General features: G+C 43.2%; 3 protein-coding genes across 16 annotated transcripts in view; 2 read left to right on the forward strand and 1 right to left on the reverse strand.

Moving 5' to 3' along the window:
* Positions 1 to 22,716, reverse strand: part of UBAP2 (ubiquitin associated protein 2) — a 119,843-nt gene that overhangs the window by 41,474 nt on the left and 55,653 nt on the right. For 7 of the 14 annotated variants that reach the window (XM_064735236.1, XM_064735234.1, XM_064735240.1 and 4 more), the window contains 11 exons: positions 22,159 to 22,348; positions 21,276 to 21,489; positions 19,566 to 19,837; positions 18,413 to 18,591; positions 17,126 to 17,333; positions 15,910 to 15,949; positions 13,198 to 13,381; positions 10,661 to 10,727; positions 9,793 to 9,988; positions 8,444 to 8,535; positions 7,506 to 7,556 (listed from right to left, as the gene is read on the reverse strand). In XM_064735236.1, the coding sequence (XP_064591306.1) occupies positions 7,506 to 7,556; positions 8,444 to 8,535; positions 9,793 to 9,988; positions 10,661 to 10,727; positions 13,198 to 13,381; positions 15,910 to 15,949; positions 17,126 to 17,333; positions 18,413 to 18,591; positions 19,566 to 19,837; positions 21,276 to 21,489; positions 22,159 to 22,348 (1,693 nt within the window). The remainder of the gene's footprint in view (positions 1 to 7,505; positions 7,557 to 8,443; positions 8,536 to 9,792; positions 9,989 to 10,660; positions 10,728 to 13,197; positions 13,382 to 15,909; positions 15,950 to 17,125; positions 17,334 to 18,412; positions 18,592 to 19,565; positions 19,838 to 21,275; positions 21,490 to 22,158; positions 22,349 to 22,716) is intronic. The other 7 variants (XM_064735237.1, XM_064735232.1, XM_064735228.1 and 4 more) reach the window with 3 other exon arrangements.
* Positions 1,478 to 2,100, forward strand: LOC135459319 (interferon-like). The gene has a single exon (XM_064735173.1). The coding sequence runs from the start codon at positions 1,478 to 1,480 to the stop codon at positions 2,048 to 2,050; it is 573 nt and encodes a 190-aa protein (XP_064591243.1). The 3' UTR covers positions 2,051 to 2,100.
* Positions 4,480 to 5,102, forward strand: LOC135459544 (interferon-like). Its single transcript, XM_064735719.1, has one exon. It carries the CDS (start codon positions 4,480 to 4,482, stop codon positions 5,050 to 5,052), a length of 573 nt encoding a protein of 190 aa, XP_064591789.1. The 3' UTR covers positions 5,053 to 5,102.

Consider the following 22,716-nt stretch of genomic DNA (forward strand, 5'->3'; position numbering starts at 1 on the left):
TGACAGACACCAGTTTCAAAACCTATCCACATTGGCCTACCAACTCCACCTCAAAGTTCCCTCTGGACTCATGCATTCGCCTCCTCATGTGTCATCCACTTGGACACATTCAGGTTGCTAAGAGGGTCTCAAACTCCACCCTCTCCTACACTGGCCTGGGGTCTCCATTCTTCAGGCAGGGCTCTCAGCATTCGCCTTGTGCGACTTCAGCAGCGTGCCTGGAGAGCGCTGACACACAAGGCTACAAACACCCACTCCTCTCCACAGCCTCTTTGGCCCAAAGGCACAGAACCTTCAAATCCCATGATCCGCTCCTAGCAACCATCCGACCATAATCCACGAGGCCAGGGTGATCATGCCAATGCACATCTCTGCACACCCCAAACGCCTCTCCACTACTCCCCAGCTTTTGGGCGCTTTTGGAAAGGCATCTGAAACTACTGGCAAACCTTCACTACTCCAGCCACAGAAGTCCAGCCCCCGCAGCCTTGCTCACACCTGATGTCCTCTAGACTCCTGTGCCTCTTCAGAGCCATCCCCTCCAAGGATGCCACACCTCTCACGGACTAACGAGCCCTGAACAGGACACACTCTTGCAGGAAAGGGCTCTGGCAATGCCAAAACACACCACCATTGCTTTCATGGGGGACAGTGCTCTTTGGCCCTGTGGCCGCCTCATCCACTCAGGCACGCATCTCCAAAGCGGACCCTTGCTTCAGGGCCACAGCCACGGCAGCAAGCACAACAGAAAGGGCAAAGCCCTTCCCTGGCACCAACTTCTCCACTGAGCCTTCCTTGCCTGCCTTGGTGCCGGCTCCTCCCTAACACACAGCAGCAGAAGCACCTGCCTCCGTGCAAGGACACACTCAGGCCTCCAAGGCCCACGTGCACACACAGCCCCTTGAACACTGCCACCGCCTCAGGCCATTGACCGCAGGAGGGGAAACGCCAGCGCCCGCCCACTGACATCACCGCACGCCCCTTGCAACCACAAAAGGAAAACGGTGGCGCAGATGAAAATAAAGGCAAGCCACCAAGTGAAAGGAAAAGTGACCACAGCCACCAGCAGGGCTTTGCAGGTGGAAAGCATGCCTGGGCGCAAAGACAGACTCAGCACCACAGCACGCACCGCACAGCTGGCCCGGCAGGTGAAAGGGAACAGCCAAGAGCCCTCTCCACCGCACCTGACCACGACGTCTCCCAGCCAGAACTTTCACAAGCCCGGCACACCGCTGCCACCACAATCCCCAACCACGGACACCCCTACCAAACACTTCCCCAAAACCAATACAGCCACCAGTAGAGACTGGAAACTACAGGCAGAAACTCCGGACAATCAGAAAGCGATGAAGGGAAAGCTGCCTTGCATACAAAGCCCCGCACCCGGAGGCACCCCAAGCACAGCCACCAGCAGCACCAGCCAGCCTCACCAGGCTCCTCCTGCCCAGCAGCACCCAACAGCGCCCGCAGACTCACCATGCCGGCGCCCACAGCCTCAGCGCCACGCCTGCCGCACGCCGCCCCGGCGCTCCTGCTCCTCCTCACCGCTCTGGCCAGCAGCCTGGCCTGCCAACACCTCTGGACGCACGAGGACACCTTCCCCGGCGACGCTCTCCGCCTCCTCCAGGACATGGCTGTCGGCCACACACAGCCCTGCCACCTGACAGAGCCGCCCTTCTTCCCCGCCAGCCTGCTCCACAACAACCTGCAGCCGCACCAAGCCGCCGCCACCGCCCTGCGCATCCTGCAGCACCTCTTCCACACCCTCAGCTCCAACAGCACCCGCCAGCACTGGCCCAGCCACGCTCGCAACCACCTCCTCAACAAGCTGCAGCACCACATCCACCACCTGGAGCAATGCCTCCCCGACAACGCCGCGCCCTTCAAAGGACCACGCAACCCGCTGCTCGCCATCAACAAGTACTTCAGGGACATCCACCTCTTCCTGCACGCCCACAACCACAGCGCCTGCGCCTGGGACCACGTCCGCCTCGAAGCTCGTGCCTCTCTACAGCACCTCCACAACCTCACACGCACCATGCGCCGCTAGCGCCAACACCCACACACCCAGACACACCTACGCCCCAAAGCCACCTCCAACCCCACCTGGGCCTCCTCTCACCTGGCACCGCACGCAGCCCTGAGGCAGCCGCACGGCACCCGCAGCCTTCAACCGCTGCATCTCCAGCCATTCGGCTGCTCCTACTCAGAACCACAAAAGACTTCCTCCACTTATTTATAGACTGATATGTTTACTTATTTCTTTATTTATATAATTTATCTCATTATTTATGTATTTATTTTTCTACCTCTTCACTTGTTTGTGCCACGACAAATAAAGACTTATGACAAAACACTTGCCACTGCCTCTCCTCTCTCCAGCACTGCAACCACTCTTTGCCACCGGGGAAAGCCATCTCCACCCAACACACACTCCAAGCCCTGCTCCAAACAGCCCCCGACCACTCTTCTCCATGGCCCCTGCCCAAGCAGCATCCTGCACCAGCCTCTGAGCACAAACACTGCCAGTCTTTGGCCAACACCACCAAACAGCACCAAAAAGATAAACACCCGCAGGCCGCTGAAGAGCACCGTTGCACCTCATCTGCTTTAACCACACCTTGCTCCATCCATCCAATCCATGCCTCTCTGACGCACAGACGAGGATGTCATGCGCGACACTGTCAAACATTCGCACAAAGCCAGGAACACAAGGTCACGTTGCTCGCCCCTCTCCACCACTGCTGGGGAGCCCTAACCATAGAACAGCACCAAAACCACCAGGAATGGCGATTCCGCACTTTGGAATGCCATGCTCCCTGCTCCCAATCACCCCTTGCTTCTCCACTGGCCTTAGCATAGTCTCCCGCAGAAGCAGCCTCATCTTCTTGCCCGACACAGAGCTCAGCCTCACTGCTCCGGAGCTCCCACACTCTTCTGCTTTTCCCTGTCTAAGACAGGGAGTTCTATTTCTCATCTCCCACTTCTTGGGCACTTCCACTGACAGACACCAGGTTTCAAAACCTATCCACATTGGCCTACCAACTCCACCTCAAAGTTCCCTCTGGACTCATGCATTCGCCTCCTCATGTGTCATCCACTTGGACACATTCAGGTTGCTAAGAGGGTCTCAAACTCCACCCTCTCCTACACTGGCCTGGGGTCTCCATTCTTCAGGCAGGGCTCTCAGCATTCGCCTTGTGCGACTTCAGCAGCGTGCCTGGAGAGCGCTGACACACAAGGCTACAAACACCCACTCCTCTCCACAGCCTCTTTGGCCCAAAGGCACAGAACCTTCAAATCCCATGATCCGCTCCTAGCAACCATCCGACCATAATCCACGAGGCCAGGGTGATCATGCCAATGCACATCTCTGCACACCCCAAACGCCTCTCCACCACTCCCCAGCTTTTGGGCGCTTTTGGAAAGGCATCTGAAACTACTGGCAAACCTTCACTACTCCAGCCACAGAAGTCCAGCCCCCGCAGCCTTGCTCACACCTGATGTCCTCTAGACTCCTGTGCCTCTTCAGAGCCATCCCCTCCAAGGATGCCACACCTCTCACGGACTAACGAGCCCTGAACAGGACACACTCTTGCAGGAAAGGGCTCTGGCAATGCCAAAACGCACCACCATTGCTTTCATGGGGGACAGTGCTCTTTGGCCCTGTGGCCACCTCATCCACTCAGGCACCCATCTCCAAAGCGGACCCTTGCTCCAGGGCCACAGCCACGGCAGCAAGCACAACAGAAAGGGCAAAGCCCTTCCCTGGCACCAACTTCTCCACTGAGCCTTCCTTGCCTGCCTTGGTGCCGGCTCCTCCCTAACACACAGCAGCAGAAGCACCTGCCTCCGTGCAAGGACACACTCAGGCCTCCAAGGCCCACGTGCACACACAGCCCCTTGAACACTGCCACCGCCTCAGGCCATTGACCGCAGGAGGGGAAACGCCAGCGCCCGCCCACTGACATCACCGCACGCCCCTTGCAACCACAAAAGGAAAACGGTGGCGCAGATGAAAATAAAGGCAAGCCACCAAGTGAAAGGAAAAGTGACCACAGCCACCAGCAGGGCTTTGCAGGTGGAAAGCATGCCTGGGCGCAAAGACAGACTCAGCACCACAGCACGCACCGCACAGCTGGCCCGGCAGGTGAAAGGGAACAGCCAAGAGCCCTCTCCACCGCACCTGACCACGACGTCTCCCAGCCAGAACTTTCACAAGCCCGGCACACCGCTGCCACCACAATCCCCAACCACGGACACCCCTACCAAACACTTCCCCAAAACCAATACAGCCACCAGTAGAGACTGGAAACTACAGGCAGAAACTCCGGACAATCAGAAAGCGATGAAGGGAAAGCTGCCTTGCATACAAAGCCCCGCACCCGGAGGCACCCCAAGCACAGCCACCAGCAGCACCAGCCAGCCTCACCAGGCTCCTCCTGCCCAGCAGCACCCAACAGCGCCCGCAGACTCACCATGCCGGCGCCCACAGCCTCAGCGCCACGCCTGCCGCACGCCGCCCCGGCGCTCCTGCTCCTCCTCACCGCTCTGGCCAGCAGCCTGGCCTGCCAACACCTCTGGACGCACGAGGACACCTTCCCCGGCGACGCTCTCCGCCTCCTCCAGGACATGGCTGTCGGCCACACACAGCCCTGCCACCTGACAGAGCCGCCCTTCTTCCCCGCCAGCCTGCTCCACAACAACCTGCAGCCGCACCAAGCCGCCGCCACCGCCCTGCGCATCCTGCAGCACCTCTTCCACACCCTCAGCTCCAACAGCACCCGCCAGCACTGGCCCAGCCACGCTCGCAACCACCTCCTCAACAAGCTGCAGCACCACATCCACCACCTGGAGCAATGCCTCCCCGACAACGCCGCGCCCTTCAAAGGACCACGCAACCCGCTGCTCGCCATCAACAAGTACTTCAGGGACATCCACCTCTTCCTGCACGCCCACAACCACAGCGCCTGCGCCTGGGACCACGTCCGCCTCGAAGCTCGTGCCTCTCTACAGCACCTCCACAACCTCACACGCACCATGCGCCGCTAGCGCCAACACCCACACACCCAGACACACCTACGCCCCAAAGCCACCTCCAACCCCACCTGGGCCTCCTCTCACCTGGCACCGCACGCAGCCCTGAGGCAGCCGCACGGCACCCGCAGCCTTCAACCGCTGCATCTCCAGCCATTCAGCTGCTCCTACTCAGATCCACAAAAGACTTTCTCCACTTATTTATTGACTTATTTATCTATTTTTTTCTATTTCTTCACATATTTATTATTCTACCTCTTCACGTATTTACGCCAGTGTAAATAAAGACTTAAGACAAAACACTTGATATTACCTCTTCCCTCTAGGACTGCAACCATTCTTTGCAACAGTGCAAAGCCATGTCCTCCCAACACCGCTCAAATCTGTGCTGCATGTAAGACTCTAAATATCCCTTGCTCTCTCTTCTCGCTCATACCTGCCCAAGCAGCATCTTGCAGCAATATCTTTTGAGAAACATCACTAGGTGTTAGATATCATGTTCAGAATTATGTCTTAGTCTTTCTTTCCTCAGTAGTTTGCAACTCTCTTCCCAATTATTGTATCCGAAAGCCTCATGACAGTGAAGGCACGGTCTTACTGGAGAAATTCCACTAGAGGGCCAGAAACACTAGCAGATCATCAGAGCACTTCTGCTACGAAGACATATGACAGGTGTTAGTTAGACTGGAGAAGGCTACAGGAAGATCTTACTGCAGCCTTTTAACATTTCAATCAACCTTACATAAAAGGAGCAAACTAATTTTGAACAGCATTTGCATTGACAGGCAGTGGTCTATAGAGAATATCTCTAAACTGAAAGATAGTATGCTTATATGAGGCATTCGGGAGAAATCCTCTACTATGAGGATTGTGAACAAGTTCTAGAGCTAGCTAGATTACCACACCCCTGGAAGTGTTCAAGGCCAGACTGAATGGGGCTTTGTGCAATGTGGTCTAGGAGAAGGTTTCTCTTCCCATGTCAGAGCTGCTTGCAATTAGATTGCCTCTTTCAACATAAACCATTTACTACTCGTGTTGAGGTTTTGGAGGACTGTGGAACCAAAATGGGAATAGGAAGAGTGTAGAAGAGGAAGAGTGTAGAGGAGGAAGGTGTAGAAGTGTGATGGCACAGAAGGCAGTCCCATTCCCCATCCTCCTATGCCACCTGGGAGATGAAGGTAGAGAAAATCATGAGTGAAACTAAGTCCAGGAAAATATGAGAGGTGAAGGGAAGATGTTCTGTAGATGTGGTTTTATTTCATTATCTACTTGCTATCTGCCCTGATTTGACTGCTAAGATGTTAAACTAATTTCCCCAAGCCAATGCAGTAATTTTGCCCATTACTGCAACCAGCAAGTAATTTCTCCCTGTACTTATCTCACCCCACATGCCTTTCAGGATGTATTTTCTCCCTGGACGAGATGAGGTGGGGAGTGATAGAGCACCGTGGTGGTCACCAGGCATCTAGCTACTGTTAACACAATAAAATACGTGTCTCCTGGTCCTGCTACTTCAAATATTTTGCATCTTATTGCCACAATGATAATTCCATGCATTTCAGTTTACAGTTCTTCAAGTACCACAACTTTCTCTGGTAAAAGTCTTTATTCACGTGCTCATCTTTGGAGCTTTTTTAATCCAGGGTCTGCAGTATGACAGGGCTTTGTCTCAGTCATCCCTGGTACTCACCTTTAAACTATCTGACTCTGGCTGCTGCAAACTCTACATGGAATACCTTGTACTTATTTGGGCCTTGCATTATGGCATTCATCCAATCTTCTCAGATCACTCCTCACTGCTCCATTTCTGCCTCCACAGATACACCGCATCACTCTAGTATGTAACTGTTCTCAGCTACCTACTACCAAACTGTCTCTCCAAGTTCCTTATCCTACATTTCTGATAGGAAAACTCTTTATCATTTTGCAATCTAGATTGAGACCCTTTTTCAATCTATTTGGGAGCTCAGCCTGTCTCATATGCCATTTGTATTCTGGATCCAGATAAGGAAAAAAACTTTGTACACTCTCCCTCTTGCAGCTCACCTCCATTTGTTGCCATGATGCATATGCAAACATCTATACCTATGACCACATCCAAAATCTCAGCTACACCTACTGGCTACCAACCTGTGTACTTGATGTTCAACCTTACCTCTTTGTAAAACAAACACTTAGGACTTCAACTAGATTAGACAAAATGTCATAATGCTGCTACAAAAATTAGACATTTCTCCACTCAGGAGCACAGAGCACACTTGTGTCTATTTAGAGATTTTGCAACTGGACAGATGCATGATGGAACAGTTGCTCTGTATCAATTTACACAATCCTTGTATAAATTTCAAAAGAAAGAATACAGAACACAAGGAAAATCTCTTAACTGCCATTCAATGAATCAATTTATGTGGCACAAATGATCAACAGTGAAGACAACTTCTTTAAAATTAAGTAAGTCATTTACTTACCATTGGCAGTCTGGATTGAAGCATCTGGAGATCATCATAACCATAAATCTGCTTAAAGACAGATAAAAATACAACATCATTATAACACTTTTTTCTGGTGCTGATCAGTCTGGGGCTTTGAGCTGAGTTTGACTTAAGCCCAGTCTGTGTTAAAGGTCTACAGCTGTATGTCGCATTGTGCTATCATGGCGCACTGCAGCATTTCAAGGAGAGCAGAACTGAAGTTAAAAAGGCTTGTCACTCTGATGTTGTTTTCTAGTGACAGTGTCCTCTGAGGAGAGTTTGACTGTCCCATCTTCAACACAGTTTTCACAGACACATCATTCCTGAACTTATGAAAAATCTACCGCGCATTCAGATTTGGGAATAAGAATAACAGCCCTCTTTGCTGTAATCATTACTTCAAAGAGCATTAAGATTAAGAGTTGATGACTTGACCACAACACAACCTCCTGGGTATCTCCTCACATTCAGTTTGATACAGAAAAATTACTGATATCAAGGTTTGGATTCAAAAAGCAGATAACCAAAAATACGTTGATGCTGGTCAGACATCAAAAAGCTAAGTCTTTCAAATCATGGCACATGTGTTCACGGCACATTTCAGTCACTGCTATGGCAAATCCATTCCAGTAACACAAACCTAAAGGAGCCTAAATTTATTCAAAGGGCCTAAAACCTGTTAACACTGAAAACCACAGCCACACACATGTTTAGCTTCAACAGCAGCCAGATCAGGCCTGTAGCAAAAGCTCTGCAGTTTACAATCAACAGTAAGCCTCTACTGAACATATTTCAGATGTTCTTTAGCATTTGAAACAAGAATTCCAGGTGTAACATGTGCCACCAGAAATGACTTGGCATAGACAGTAGCAGGTCTGGAGGGCCCACTTGCGCCAAGGGCTAAGAAATCAAAGAGAAACAATGAAACTGCTTACTGGGTAGGCAGGCAGAAGTCCTCCAGGTCCCACAATATACTGGTTATGCAACAAGGGTGGTACACCTTGGGGCAGGTTTGGGGGTGCTTTGCCTGTAGAATCAAAATACAGACACTTTAACAAGCCTTTAGAAAAGAAAAGGCTTCAGCATTGAGACAAGACAGCTCACATGTTGTGGCAGATGCACCATCCTAGATTATAAAGAGGAGATTTTGTGCTGTTTGATGAATATGCTCAAAATAGCCTCAAGAGTTTAACCATGCCTCAAGGGAGGGAAAGCACAGGCTACTTTAGCTTGAAAACAGTCCTATCATAGAATAGCCTGAATTTGTAATTTGCTTTGTCCAAGAGGATTACAAGAATTACAAGAATACAAGGATTACAAGATTACCAAACTTCTCTTTTGCTCAGTTCTTTCCTGAAGGCAAATTTAGAAATTGTTCTCAACCTGAGAGAGCAAATTCTCTTCTTTCATTTCCTGCTCTGTCAATGCATTCCCTTTATCACCAGCAACAGACTGGAAAGCACTAAATGTTGCCAGCATACTTTCTGTGGGTGACTTACTACAGCTAGGAATAGCAAAGAGAAGACTGAAATGGTTTCAGCTGCCTTCATGAAGCAGTGCTAAGAAGCAGAACAGTAAAAGAACAATGCACTTTGGCCAGTCATAAGACACTTCATTTACGAGCTATAGAAATGAGAAATATTTCTGTAACTAAGCCCGATCCTTAGTAATACATCACTCACTTCTCTCTATAAGATTTCCTTTTAGCAGTTCAGGATCATCAGAGAAGAAAGAGAATTTAGCATCACTTCAGTGCAAGAAGCCTCCCAGCCCTCCTTCTCCATGAACCTTCCTTCTCAAGGGCTATTTGCTGTGCAATGACCCAGACATTTCTTTCCTTTCTGTGCAAGTGGCAGTAGGGATGTGACACATGATAATGAGGACACTGCAGTATATTTTGATACTGCTAAATGAATTCAAGTCACAGAACAGCCTGAAACTAAAGCTTATGTGAACTCATAGTCAGGAGCTGATCACAGCTTGGAATACAAACTGGGTGAATTTTCTAGCCCAAGACTTCCTAAGTCAGAACTGCTCTGGTGTGTATTTATAAAGCTCTTTGGGGATGGAATGTGCTATATAAGTGCCACATAACACCCTAACAAGTATTTCAAATACATAAAACCAGGCAACTTTATTTCAGAAGCCAGCAAACACAGCATGCTGGAAATGTGAGTGAACAGTGTGGACTTCTTAGCGTTGTTATGGCGGGTGAGATGCTCAACTGACAGCCCTGCTGACTGAAATCCTCAGTCTATCCACGTGATCTGTCAATATTGCCAACCTGAAGACACTAAGGGAGCTGCCCGTGTGGTAGCAGCTGGTATAGACACACTGGTAACACTCAGGCCAAGGCTGTTTGTAGTGTTCATACTGCTTGCCATGCTGACAACCGAGGAGGTGGTGCTAGTGGCTGAGGTTGAAGCAGTTGAAAAGGTTGTTGAGGGCTGGAGCGAAGTTGTGTTCTCAATACTAGTGTGCTAGAAAAGGAGACAAAAAGAATGAGGATCACAGAGCAAATAAACCACAGTGGAAGATGCTGGGAAAAAGGGAAAAAAACCAAAAACAACAAAAACTTCTAAAGTAACAGCAGCTCATGCGAAAGATATGCATTACCTATGTACCAAGCAAGCAACTAAGTTGCATGCTTATGATGCTTTAGTGATTTAAAGAAAATTATTGTATGAGAGCTAAACTTAAATTGCCATACCATCACAAAATTATAATACAGTAACTCAAACGTAACATATATCATTCCATCACCTGCATTTTATCAGCAAACCTCTACAGTGCAGACTGTTAATAGTCCATATTTTGGAGACATTTCAGATTGCCACTTTAAAGTTTGTTTTTGTTATGTTTTGTAATAAACTAGTTATAAGCAATTTTTTTTTATTTCATCCCCCTTAGGTGGCATGACAATTTCCCGCAGCTGTGTGACTGGCAAGGCTCTGTCATAGCTATTCCTGATCTAGTACAAATACAAGTGGTAATCCCTTTTCCCCCACTAGAGGGTTGAGAGTTCTTCTTCCCTGAAGGCTCTACTTATGGGTCTTGGGGTTCTGAGACACAATCAACTTAAAGAGATGGTCCTAATTATGAGATAAACTAACTATTTGCCAAGCACTTGTTTCAATACTAACAGGACTTACCACATGTGATGTGCCTGAAGACAACACTGAGGCAGGAGAGAGGCTGGTCTGATGGTTGGAAAGGGAACTGGAAGGAAATTGTAAAGAATTTATAAAATTAAATTAATTTTCACTTTTAACAAACACAGATATGCAGTAGGGCATTAGTTAAAGTATTAGAATTCTAGGTGTGTGTGTATACCTACAGTAACAGAGAAGTTAAAGAAAAAAATTACATGTAAGAGTGTGTGTATACATATACACACACACAGGCATGTGTGTCTGTTTGAATACAGGCACCTCTACAGGCACTTTTTCCTTTAACAAGTACCCTACTTTTTTAGTGAAAAAAATCAAGTACAGATTATTATTAACAAAAAACATCTAAAATACCATTAGTATTTTTCAATTTACGGTATCTTTAGAAAAACTATAGTTGCTTCAGGAATCAAATAGCGATGACTCCATGACACATGAAGTCCAAAATCAAAACAAGGTTCACACAAGCACAAGCCTGGTTCCTCATTCTTTCTCTGCTGCTGCTTACCATGGGGGACAGGTTTAAAGTGAGGCAGTGCTTTGGTTTGACTCACTGTCTTGTTTCTCACATTTTGAGTTGCATAACATTAACTCAACCAAGTAGAACTGCAGGGTACTTGCCCCATAATTCATCCAGAGATCTTCAAATGTCTCCCTGAAAGGTGACTGAAACTGGCATTTGAACATTTAAACTGACGAGTTATACCTTATATTCGAGGTCAAAAATGTAACCTACTGTATGTTGTATGCAATAAACTGAACCAACACAGAACAAAGGTAACCAAATGAAGCTATAAAACGTGTATAGATTGGTGCTCAAAAAAAATCCTTATTACTAAATAAGAAGCAGGAGAGATCGAGCAACAAAATTAGATTAGTGCTGTCTATGGAAATAGTCACAAGAAAATACAGTTTTCATACCAAAGTTGACATCTTCATTACATGACCTAATTTAAGGGCAAATACTTCTGGTAGCTCTTCAAGGCATGGGCCCAGAATGAACTTTCACAGTTTCATAGATTAACTTTCAAAACTGTCCCCCCTTTTGCAGGAATTGGAACAACATCACTTCAGCAAGGGAAAAAGTAAGAGTTTTATACCACTCCTTCACCCACTCTTCCCAGCTCTTTTGATAAGTCTTAATTCACCATCTGACCTATGGCAGAGACACAGACGACAACCATCAGCTCGACCAAGTCAGACACATTTTGGATTTCAGGCACCCCGAGGATGGCTGAAACTTTGTATCTGTCCAACAACATCGACCCCCAGCTGATTTCCATACGTTTATACAGCTTGTCAACAAATCATTGTGGGGATATGTGACCAATGTAAAGGAAATTGCTCTTGTTTGATATATTTACTATTTATTCAACAAAAAAATACTAGAGTGTTAAAAAAACCCCAACTATGTCCTAGCTGTAAAAAAGGGAAAAAACTCCCTGATATCCCAAATCAGTTTCTTGTATTAACAAATATAGTACAAAGGTAAGTATCAAAAATGTAACTCAATCAATACCGCTTCAGGATTGTCATCCCGATGCCTTTTTTGGGCTTCCTTAAAACCAGAGGTCAGACAAAATTAAGAGAATAAAAAGAGCAGATGAAGCCTTCACAGGGGCTACATCCAGATATGGATGACCAGTCACGAGTTCTCACACTTCTGTAAGTTTGGTCCATTTGCATATAGGCAGTTAATCTTTCAACTACAGCTTCAGGTAATGAAGTCATTTACCCCATGTTTACTCCCCACCACCTCACTTCTCTTTATACTTTCCGGGGCCTGAGACAGCAAGGTGTCCTTGAATCCCAGACCTAGAGAGGAATTGTTTAGTCTAACCAAAATGTGAAGACAGTAGTTAATACTCTATATGGAGTTTAAAATTATACACTAAAGAAGTGCAGGATTACAAATAAATGAAAAATATAAAAGCTAAAATCCTAAGGCATCAACATGACTGAAAATGCAACAGGCATTCAGAAAAACAGAGAGACAGCGTAAATAAGCTGAATTGTGCTAGATGCACTTCCAGGAACATCAAACTGATATTTTGAAATATCTTAAGGAAATAGCTTAGAAAAAGAAAACACACACAGTTTCCCTGTGAAATTATTTCTGGGTTTTAATTTTAAGAAATACAAATGAGACTACATTATTTCAAATTGGCCATGTACTAAACTGTTAAAGAATAGTTTCAAACATATAACACTGAACAAAAACAGCAGGCAAAAAGGAGGAAAAATAAACTGGGGGAATCAATTTAGCTGCTTTAGCTAGCATGATTGAAGCAAACCTCTTGAAACACAAAGCATATATGTATCATGAAAGCGTGAGGGCAGCAGCTGCTCTGCCAGTAGAAGGCAGCCCAGAGCTGCCTTCTGTTCTCTGAATCTCTCTCCTAATTCTGGTTCACATAAGAAAAGGGATCCCTGGTGCCTGTCAGTCCCATAGGGAACCACCCTTACACCTGTTCTATCCTCAGAATGGACCCCCTCAGTTTACCACAACTCCACTGTACCTGCTCAGCTGGGAGAGTGAGCTGCTGGCCAGATCACTGGACTGAGGCAAGCTGGGCAATGCTGCCACGTGCTGCGATGCTGAAGGCAGAAGCGAGGCCGTGGTAGACACCACACTGGGCAGAGAACCAACTGAAGGTAGCGAGGGAGAAGGCTCTGTCTTAGGTGCTGCAACTGATGGAATAGCTGCAACAAGTTAAAAAGAGGCATTCAAATTAAAATTCTAGCATACTTGACATCCCAGTCCAGATGACAGGCACACAGTAGCATTCATCCCTTGGTCAGCAAAAATCTGACCATTAAGAACTGGTAAGCCTATCAAGCAATTTGGCTATGAAGGAAAATTCAAACAACTGAACTACCATTTTTTCCCCTTTAAGCTCTCTATTTACAATAAATTTACAATTATCACTGCTACACATGTAGTAAACAACTGTCTTCTGCACTTCATCTGCCAATATCTGGATTACTAATTTATACTCACAAGTCATTCTAAAATTCCTCACTTTTGGTACAGCAAACACAAGTAATTTCTGCCTTTTCAAGGCACTGTACATATCTAGTTTCACCTACAGCTCTTTCTTCATTCAGACCTACACAGCACTGTTGGGGATGGACACTGAGATCACTGGAGTACACGGGTAAATAACTTATTCCTTTGGTATATTCAGTCTAAAGTGTGCTGCAGTAGAATGAAAAAAGCTACAATGAAAGGCCAGAATTGAGCACAGCATTAAGTATTTTTTATGGCTAAGGAGCTGTTAAATATTGACTCACTTTATTTAGATAATAAAAAGTGATAGGTTTTATCTTACACTTTTTAGGCTACACAGATAAAAACTTGTTTATAGGATCACTACACTGTAATAAGAGGCCTAAAAATTCTATTGCCCAACATGATTCTCAACTGTTTCACTTTTTCTACTCCTACAAAAAATAACAAAGAATTAGAGACAGCCACTCACCAATAAAACTCAGAAAAGAGTTGAGCCCTACCTTCTGCTGGGCCATGTTCCCACACCACACCAGGGACCACTACCCAGTGGATCATCACTAACTTGTAATGTATGTGAAGACACTTTTAGATTGGTCATCAAACAAAAATCAAATACACACCTGGAAGTTATTTATTAGAGTTTGTTCACTTTATGGATTTGATTTCTTAGCTAAATGACCAAAGTCAGGTTGTTGGGTTGCAATGGAAAGAGGAATTAAAAGGTCCTGGCCTTGGTAATAAGTATGGCCTCTAAGAAAAGGAAATCCAAGTGACAAACATGCTTATGAAGGCAGTAACTACATCATCTAATAACTCCTGGTAAAACTCATATAAAAAAGGAGTAAATAACATTTAAAACTCCCAATATATTAAGAGCAGGATTCCCTCAACACAAGGGACAGAATCACCATCTTAAGATCCCCTACAAGATGACTGAATGCAATGTGCAAGACAAAGAAAACCACGAGACAAGTAGGATGGTCAGGAGTAAAACACATCAGTCGTACTTTGAATTAAGGATTTAGGAAGCTCGAGATCTGGATATTAAAGAAGAACAGCAAACAAGAGAGATGAACAACTAAGAATATTATAGCACATACAGAAAGAAGAAAGTACTTATAAAAGTTAAGACAATTTCAAAATCATTTGGATGCATAAAAGACTCAATGGAAGAAGAAAACAGAAATGCTCTCAAAGGAGAACTGGCACAGGAAAAGAGACTAGTAAAGCTATTACAGAAAATAAAAGTGTTAGGAGTACTCAGATCTTTGTTTTCTGTAGAAAAAAAGGACAGATTCTGTAGTGAATTTCATATATTGCTTATTAACTCTGTACACAACACCAGAAAAGTTCTTGTGTTGAAAAGCTGTCTTTGTGCGCTTGGAGCGTATACACTCCTGCTCATTTAAATTCAACTTGATACTAACAAAACATTGTACTACTAATGGCCTACCTGAAGAGATGTTTAAGAGGAGGTTAGACCTAAAACTGAGATGTTGGAATTCCAAAAGATTTTAATTCACACCGCTGTCCTTGAAAACTTCCATGGAGCAGCACAAAGATCAGAAGAGTGAATACTATACTTTAATTACTTTAACTCCAAGTACAGAGCTGCAGGCCTGGTACAGGTCCACACTACATTAAAAACATGCCAAAATGAAGAAACTAACACCTATACCACAGTCAATACTGAAGTATTGTTTGCAAGATATTAAGAAACTTAAAAGAGGGAATGTGTTTCTCACCTTTATTCCCACAGACTTATAACAGGGCAGAGACAGAATGATACCTAGTGAGAGGTGCACTCGAAGAATGTGACTTCATTTCACTACAGCTAAGTGATATTTTCAAGTTCCCAACTCAGAACTGGAAGAAGTGCTAAAAAACTTCATATTATTTCTAATTTTGCATTTTTTTAATATTAAATGATTTCTGACAGGTGAATTAAAAAACCAAAAGCCAACAGCAAAGCAGCTTCTCTAATTCTAAGATTGTTTAGGTTTGTAGATTTAATAGACCTGCCTTCATATTTCAATTGTAATCAAGAAGCAAGCAGCATTTTATGCAAGCACAAATAAAGTCAAATGGGTCAGCCATAAATTAGTCATGGAGAACAATATAAAGCCTTAAACCCAATGTCACTGATACGCTTGTGTGCACAGCAAGTAGCAAGGAACGAACAGAAAGTCCTGTGCTCAACCAAGCTTTGAAAACTTACTGTCAAGTGTTGCCTGTGTCCTAACACCACTGTGCCCATTCTGTAAACAAAGAATAAATGAATTAACAAATCATCTTAGAAGTATATTAAATGCTCAGACTGAATCACACATTGAACATGCTTCATGCAAAATTCTATGTTCATACTAAATTGAACAAGGCAGAAAATTAAATTTTTACTGCCTTTAAAAAAACTACATCATAAAGTTGTCTCAAGTGCAAGGTGTCTTCAACATAGAGAAACCCATACACTGCCCATAATACACCCATCAGCAGCAAACCTTCCCATGTACTGTATATAACATAAACTTCAGGTTCACACCAATATGAAAGAAGGAATTGCATTAACATATAGGAAATGGTTGTGCTTTTGATCTAATGTAACTCACAATTTTAACTATCCAAGTTACACAGAGACGCCAATTTTTTTCCATTGAAAGATAAGACTTGAGAAGCACCAGTTGTTTTTTGGATAACGCTGGAGTACAGAAGTGGATAGTCTATGCTTGATCCTCACCAGTACATACGAGCTAGTGCAGAAGACAAGTGTGACTGAGCCAACACATAACAAAGGCCAGAAGTAAATAAACTTACAAACTCTCACAAGTTCCTAAAACATTCAATAAACTCAGTTCTTTTAAAATAAACCTACATTCCATATACAAAGACAGCAGGTGTGTCTGAATCTCCCAAGAGATTCTTTGTCCTATATTAGACCTCTGCTTATGCTTATTAAAATAACCCATGAAACTAATTCCCACTGGTTTAAATGCAACAGAAAAGTAATACTGGAGGGGTCAAGAAAAAATTGGGATCCATTTGCTAGGTGCCATGTAAATTTAGTAAATAAAATACATTTGTAGAGAAACCATCAAGTTATTAGTTATGGCAAAATACCATAACTAATATTTACATACAGAGACAGTTCTTTATGTTCAAGGAGGAGAACTCAAGTAGAATTTTAACATTACTAAAAAAAAGGTCAAAACACAATTTAAGATGTCAAGGCCCACAAAATCAGATGCTCTTGTATCCCAAATACAGTAATACCAAAAATGACTACACACCAAGAAAAGCAAAAACAAATAAGAGGGTGGGCTTGGAAATCAAAAATACCACTTGGCTTGGTTACAGCATTAATGTATGAGGGGAATACAAACCTAACACAGGTAAGAGTACTCCCCCTTTTCTAGGTCCTGTTTCTGTAATGAACTCACCGTAACTGCAGCAGCAGTTGGTTCAGACGGAGCCATGGAGCTTTGGTACGCTATCCTGCTATGCACAGAGGTCTGCTCATAGGAGGAAGTTGTTACTGAGCTAGTGCTCTGGGATGAGCAGGTCAGACTGGAAGAGCTGATGGCAGAGGTTGTGTAGGTGGAGTCCTGTACTGTATTGGATATTGGCAAAGAGGTATTCAAAGGATCACTGGAAAAAAAGAATTATTTATCATCTTGGTAAGTATCTCAAATACTTTCATGAAAATATCAGCTTCTATATGGCTATCTAGAACAACCTTAAACACACAAAAAAACCTATACTATTTATGTTAGAAAACCTAAGAATGTAAAAAAAATGTATAATATGCTTTGGTTGTCACTAATCACTGCTTCAAAACATCAGCTGCACTAAGCACCATTCACCTTCTTCATTCCAGCCCAAACAAGACAAGAAATTACATACAAGCACTTTTCAGTCACATGTTATTTCCACCTTTTCCAAGGATAAATTAACGATCATAATCTTTCTTTTTTAAACAAGCAGAATTGATAAAGTCTGGTATATAATGAATAACAATAGGATTCTTTTTACAATAGAATTCTAATGTTACAAAATAAATTATGCAAAGAACTAAAAAATACTTTAAAACATGCAGTAATGTTTTTTGTCCATTTAGTTTAAATATTGTGTATAAAAGTTATGTGGAAGTTCATTTCTATTAATATTTCTGAATTAACTTCAGGAAGCTTTTTATTGATGCTGATTTTTCAATGAGTAAGGAATTAAAACCGGTTTACTGGTCCACTGGCACTTATCACTGGCTGTTGTAGCATTTCAGTAAGAGCATCTGCATACAGAAAGCCCAGCTTTTTTTCTCATTTTTTCATCCTGTAGGAGAATCAGATCTGTAACCTGCTGCTAATCTACTAACTAACATAAATATATGGTAAAAAGGTCAATTCTGCTGGGTCAGTTGGAGAAAAACATGGGTAGGGAGGAAAAAACCCCCAAAACACCTGAAAATCAGGGTAACTTCACGTGAGAAAAAATTCTAAAAGATAGCTTATTTAAAGGTTATTTATATTCATATCACCTCCAGCTTCACATCTACCCATCCAGTCAGATTTTGATTATAATTAGAGTAGAAAAATTATCATTTAAGATACAGTCCACAGAAAACAAGTAATCATATTTTCTCCTTTCATTACATTGTAATCCTGTCATGACGTTTTTGGCACAAACTTGACCCCTACAAGAACATCTGAGAATGCAGGAGGGCAACTCACACATACTTTACAGATTTTGAATATAAGCTATTGTTGGTCGCCTGGTTGGTGTTCTCACTGCTTGATGTTGATCCAAACTCTGGGAGTGTAGGCTCTGATCCAAACTCAAGAGCTCCAAACTGAACATTTAACCCTGTCATGTCTGCTGATCCAGGCATCTCCACAGCAGAGGCAGGAATCTTAAAGGAAGAAAAGAAGCCATAACTCTTTTGCATGCATCTGCAACTTGAAATTAATCCACTGATTCTGCTCTAATCTGGAAATGAATGAGTAAACCGTACCATTCCACAACAACAAAGTAGCATCTTTGTACATCCCCCCCCCCACCACAAATATTCATATTGTGGCTACTATGTGAATCTAAAAATCACTCAGCAGCAGCCATTTTCCATACAGAGCAAACAGCTATCTGCTTGCAAAAGATATCACCACAATATTTTGGACCTAATAACTATCCAGATTAGTACATCCTGCTTCATAGATAATAAACATACCAAGATCTTTGCTCTCCTTCTCCCTAGCAATTTATATAAAACTTTTACCGAATCAAATCACAGAATCATTATGGTTGGACAAGAACATTAAAAGACCAAGTCCAGGTATTAAAGCCAGCACTACCAAACCATGTCTTTAAGTACCATGTCTCTTCGTATCTTTCAAACAGTTCCAGGGATGGTAGCTCTCTCACTTACCTGGGCAGTCTGCTCCAGTGATTGATAACCCCCTCAGTGATGACATTTTTCCTAATATCCAATTTAAACCTTTCCTAGTGCAACTTGAGGCTGTTTCCTCTTGTATTGCCACTTGTTACCTGAGAGAAGAGACCAATCTCCACCTGGCTACACCCTCATTTCTAGAGAGTGATCAAGTTTCCCCTAAGCCTCCTTTTCTCCGGGTTGAGCCCCTGTAGCTCCCTCAGACTGTGCTCCAGACCCTCCCCAGCTCTGTTCCCTTCTCTGGACATGCTCCAGCCCCTCAATATCTTCCTTGTATGAGGGACCCAGAACTGGAGACAGGACTTGAGGCACAGTCTCACCAGTGCTCAGTACAGAGAGACAAGTCACTGCCCCGGTCCTGCTGGCTATGCCGCTGCTGACGCAAGTTTTTGTGGTTTTTAAGTTTAGTAATGACAAGCTATCACTCAATTACCCACCTTGGATGCTGGAGTTATCCTCCTTTTTGGTGGTTTTATCTGTTTCTGCTGGGTTTGATGAACAGTCACTGCTTGGTTATCCACAGAGATAGTGGGGAGCTGTAATATTTTGCTAACAGCTGTAGAGGTGTCTACTGGTGATGGCTCTCGGAGTTTTACCTGGGAGGAGGACGACTCCAGCCCAGGAGGAGGAACAGGAACCATCTGCATTTGTTGCTGTCGCTGTGTCAGCTGGCTCAGAACTGGAGATGGTTCAGGTTGGGATTTAAAGTCTGGCCAGTGTCGGAAAAAAGGAAATATCAAAATTAAAGCACTGAACTTTGCTCTTCACAGTTCTACTCTTTATGCAAGAATCCGAGTGATGCTTAATAGATATGATTCTATAGCATTTGCATGTCTTATCAGACAGCACAGGGGTTTCACATGGATCATTAACACTAACACTAATAAGGACAACAGTAGATACATCTACTTTAAATAAATAGCAGTGGCCAAGCATTATTTAGTTTTTTCCAAAAATGCGAAAACAAACCTATCTACACAGTCACAGTATTATCACACACAAATCCTCAAAAACTGTTACAGATTATTTTAATCAAGCACTTCAAGTTTCACTGTAATTAACTGAGCTGATGTAATGTGATTACTTCCAAGGGGTAAATAGTTGTTGCAATTTAGAGGTAGTATGAGTTAGGATTCCCTTCCCCTGCAAAGAAGAAGATGAAAAGAAAATAGGAAGTCTTCTACCATCTCATAATAGCTGAGAAGCAAAGAGATGTTGGATATAAACAAGTTTTTTCCCAAGTCTTCCCTTTCATAGTTTTTGGATACTGAAAGCCATGAGGTGACCTAAAGCACTGGTCAACCACCACAGAGATCTCCAGCATTTCCAGTGTCAAGGGGTTTTTATTCAGTTGGTGAAGTCCATAAGAAAGCATTAAAATGTAGTTTTATTTTTTTTTTAGAATTTCTGCATGTCAAAGATAGTAATTGCTACCAATGGCTGCTTATCTACACATAAACATATACACACATGAGAGACACAAGAGCTATCTTCTTCACAGTGAGGATTCTGCTAGGAACAACACTACAGAAAATACGTTTCTGTCATTCTCACTGTTACAATTAATTTTACTCAATTACATAAAAATTCATACCATTATAAAAACATAAAACAAGTAACCCGAATCCTTCACAGCACACTATGGAAAGAACACTGAAGCATGATGCATAATATGAAGAAATTACACAGTACTCATTAAAAATTCATGTAATGATTAGAAGAGAGAATTTGGGAAAAAAACAAAATAAAAGTACACAACTTTACACTCAGCTAAAAGAAGCATAGGTACACGGAAAATAAGTATTTTCCTTATCTGTTGAAAAACAATCAACAACAAAATTCCATGTAAATATTCAAGCACACTAAATCAAAGATGTCACTACCTGGAAGGCTCAGTAACTTTAAACATGTAATGACATTTAGGGATAGGCTTAAGCTTAATAAAACTTAGTTTATTATACACTTGTGATGTTTATTATCAGCAAATAAGCATAACATTTATAATGTTGCAAGTAATTGTATTCCTAGGATTAATTTTTTTTAAAAAAAGTCTTTAATTAAAGTAATTTTAAACTATCATTGGCATTAAGAAATCCTACTGGCTAATATAAAGAGAAAGAGAGAAAAACCTGTGTCAAAGCACTTACCAAACTGACTGAGGACTGAGGACTGAGTACTAGGTGGTTTTAGATCCCAGGATGATGCAGCAACTGTGCTAGTGGTGGCAGAACTGCTATTGGTTTGTTGAGAGGTAAACTGACCCAATCCCGGTGATTTCAATTGGTCCAAGATTTGGGAACCAGTAGAGTTTGCCAATTTAGAAGATCTGAGCTCTCCAAAGCCAGAACAAAGAACTGCCGACTACCAAAAGACCAAGAAGAAAAGGGGAAGGAGTGGAGTTAATATTTTAACTAATAATTGAACACAATCATAGGGTCAATGCCTACAGCTGCCATCTGGAAGCAACAAAAATCTTTTCAGACCTAGATTACTAACAAATGACCAGTAAAAATGTCCACTACTGTAATCACAATAATACTAACTTATTTGAACCTACACATCTTAAAATATCATAGATTTACTAATAGTTGGACCAATTTTTAGAGAATAAACACCTCATCTCACACCCTCAAAACTGATTCAGAAATAGGCATGCTTCCACAAGAAGTAGCTGACTATGCGCTTAGTGGAAATAACACATCCATTTTCTGGCCTAGAACTCCTAACTATAAACAAATTATTTAATCCTACATCAGCAAGCAATGAGCACATCTGCTCTCTAATCAAAAATTAATATAACTGCTTCATGCAAATGCAGAAATAACCAACCAGCAAAATGAAAAAAGTAATTTTTGGTGGGGGGGGGAGGGGGGCTGAAAGTAAAGAATTATATTTTTCATTTTAATTTTTCACCAAATACCAAAACACTTCACGAAATGACCAGCACTGGAAAAGTTGTTTAACTTGAAATATTTACTCATGAACAACATTTAGAAAACAAAATATTTAGAAAGCGCAAGATAGTTTTACCAGACTTTGAGGAGAGTAAGAGTTTACAGCACTGGAGCTGCCTGTTCCTGATGCCATCTGGGTGCTGTGCTGAGAATTTGTGAATACTAAGGCTTGGCCAAAGGTCTGCTGCTGAGAAGACTCAAATGAGTTGCCTTCTGTCTCTTGGGTAGATGTCACTGGCTTTTGAAGCAGTGTCACCAAATCAATGCTGTAAGACAAAGTGAAACTTGGCTGGAATGAGTGAACAGTGATTAAACTTCAGTGACAGTGGGGAAAGCACTAGCAATACTAAGGCTGCCATCCCAGCAACAGAATTATTACTGATTAGCAGTCTATTCAGATGTTTTTTGTCTACCATACAACAGAGAGAGAAGGGATCTTTTTGCCACTAAGTAACAAACAAAAAAATCCCACCCCAATTTGAGCGGATGAACTAAAACATTTTCTAACAATCTGAGGGACATCCACTGGAGAATAGAACAAAAAACACATGAATATACTACCTTTAAGAAAGAAAGAAATACAAATTATACACCATGTAACACCATACCTCATGCAAATCACAACCATATTATA

Source organism: Zonotrichia leucophrys, chromosome Z (genome assembly GCF_028769735.1).
Source record: "Zonotrichia leucophrys gambelii isolate GWCS_2022_RI chromosome Z, RI_Zleu_2.0, whole genome shotgun sequence".
Classification (NCBI taxonomy): Eukaryota; Metazoa; Chordata; class Aves; order Passeriformes; family Passerellidae; genus Zonotrichia; species Zonotrichia leucophrys.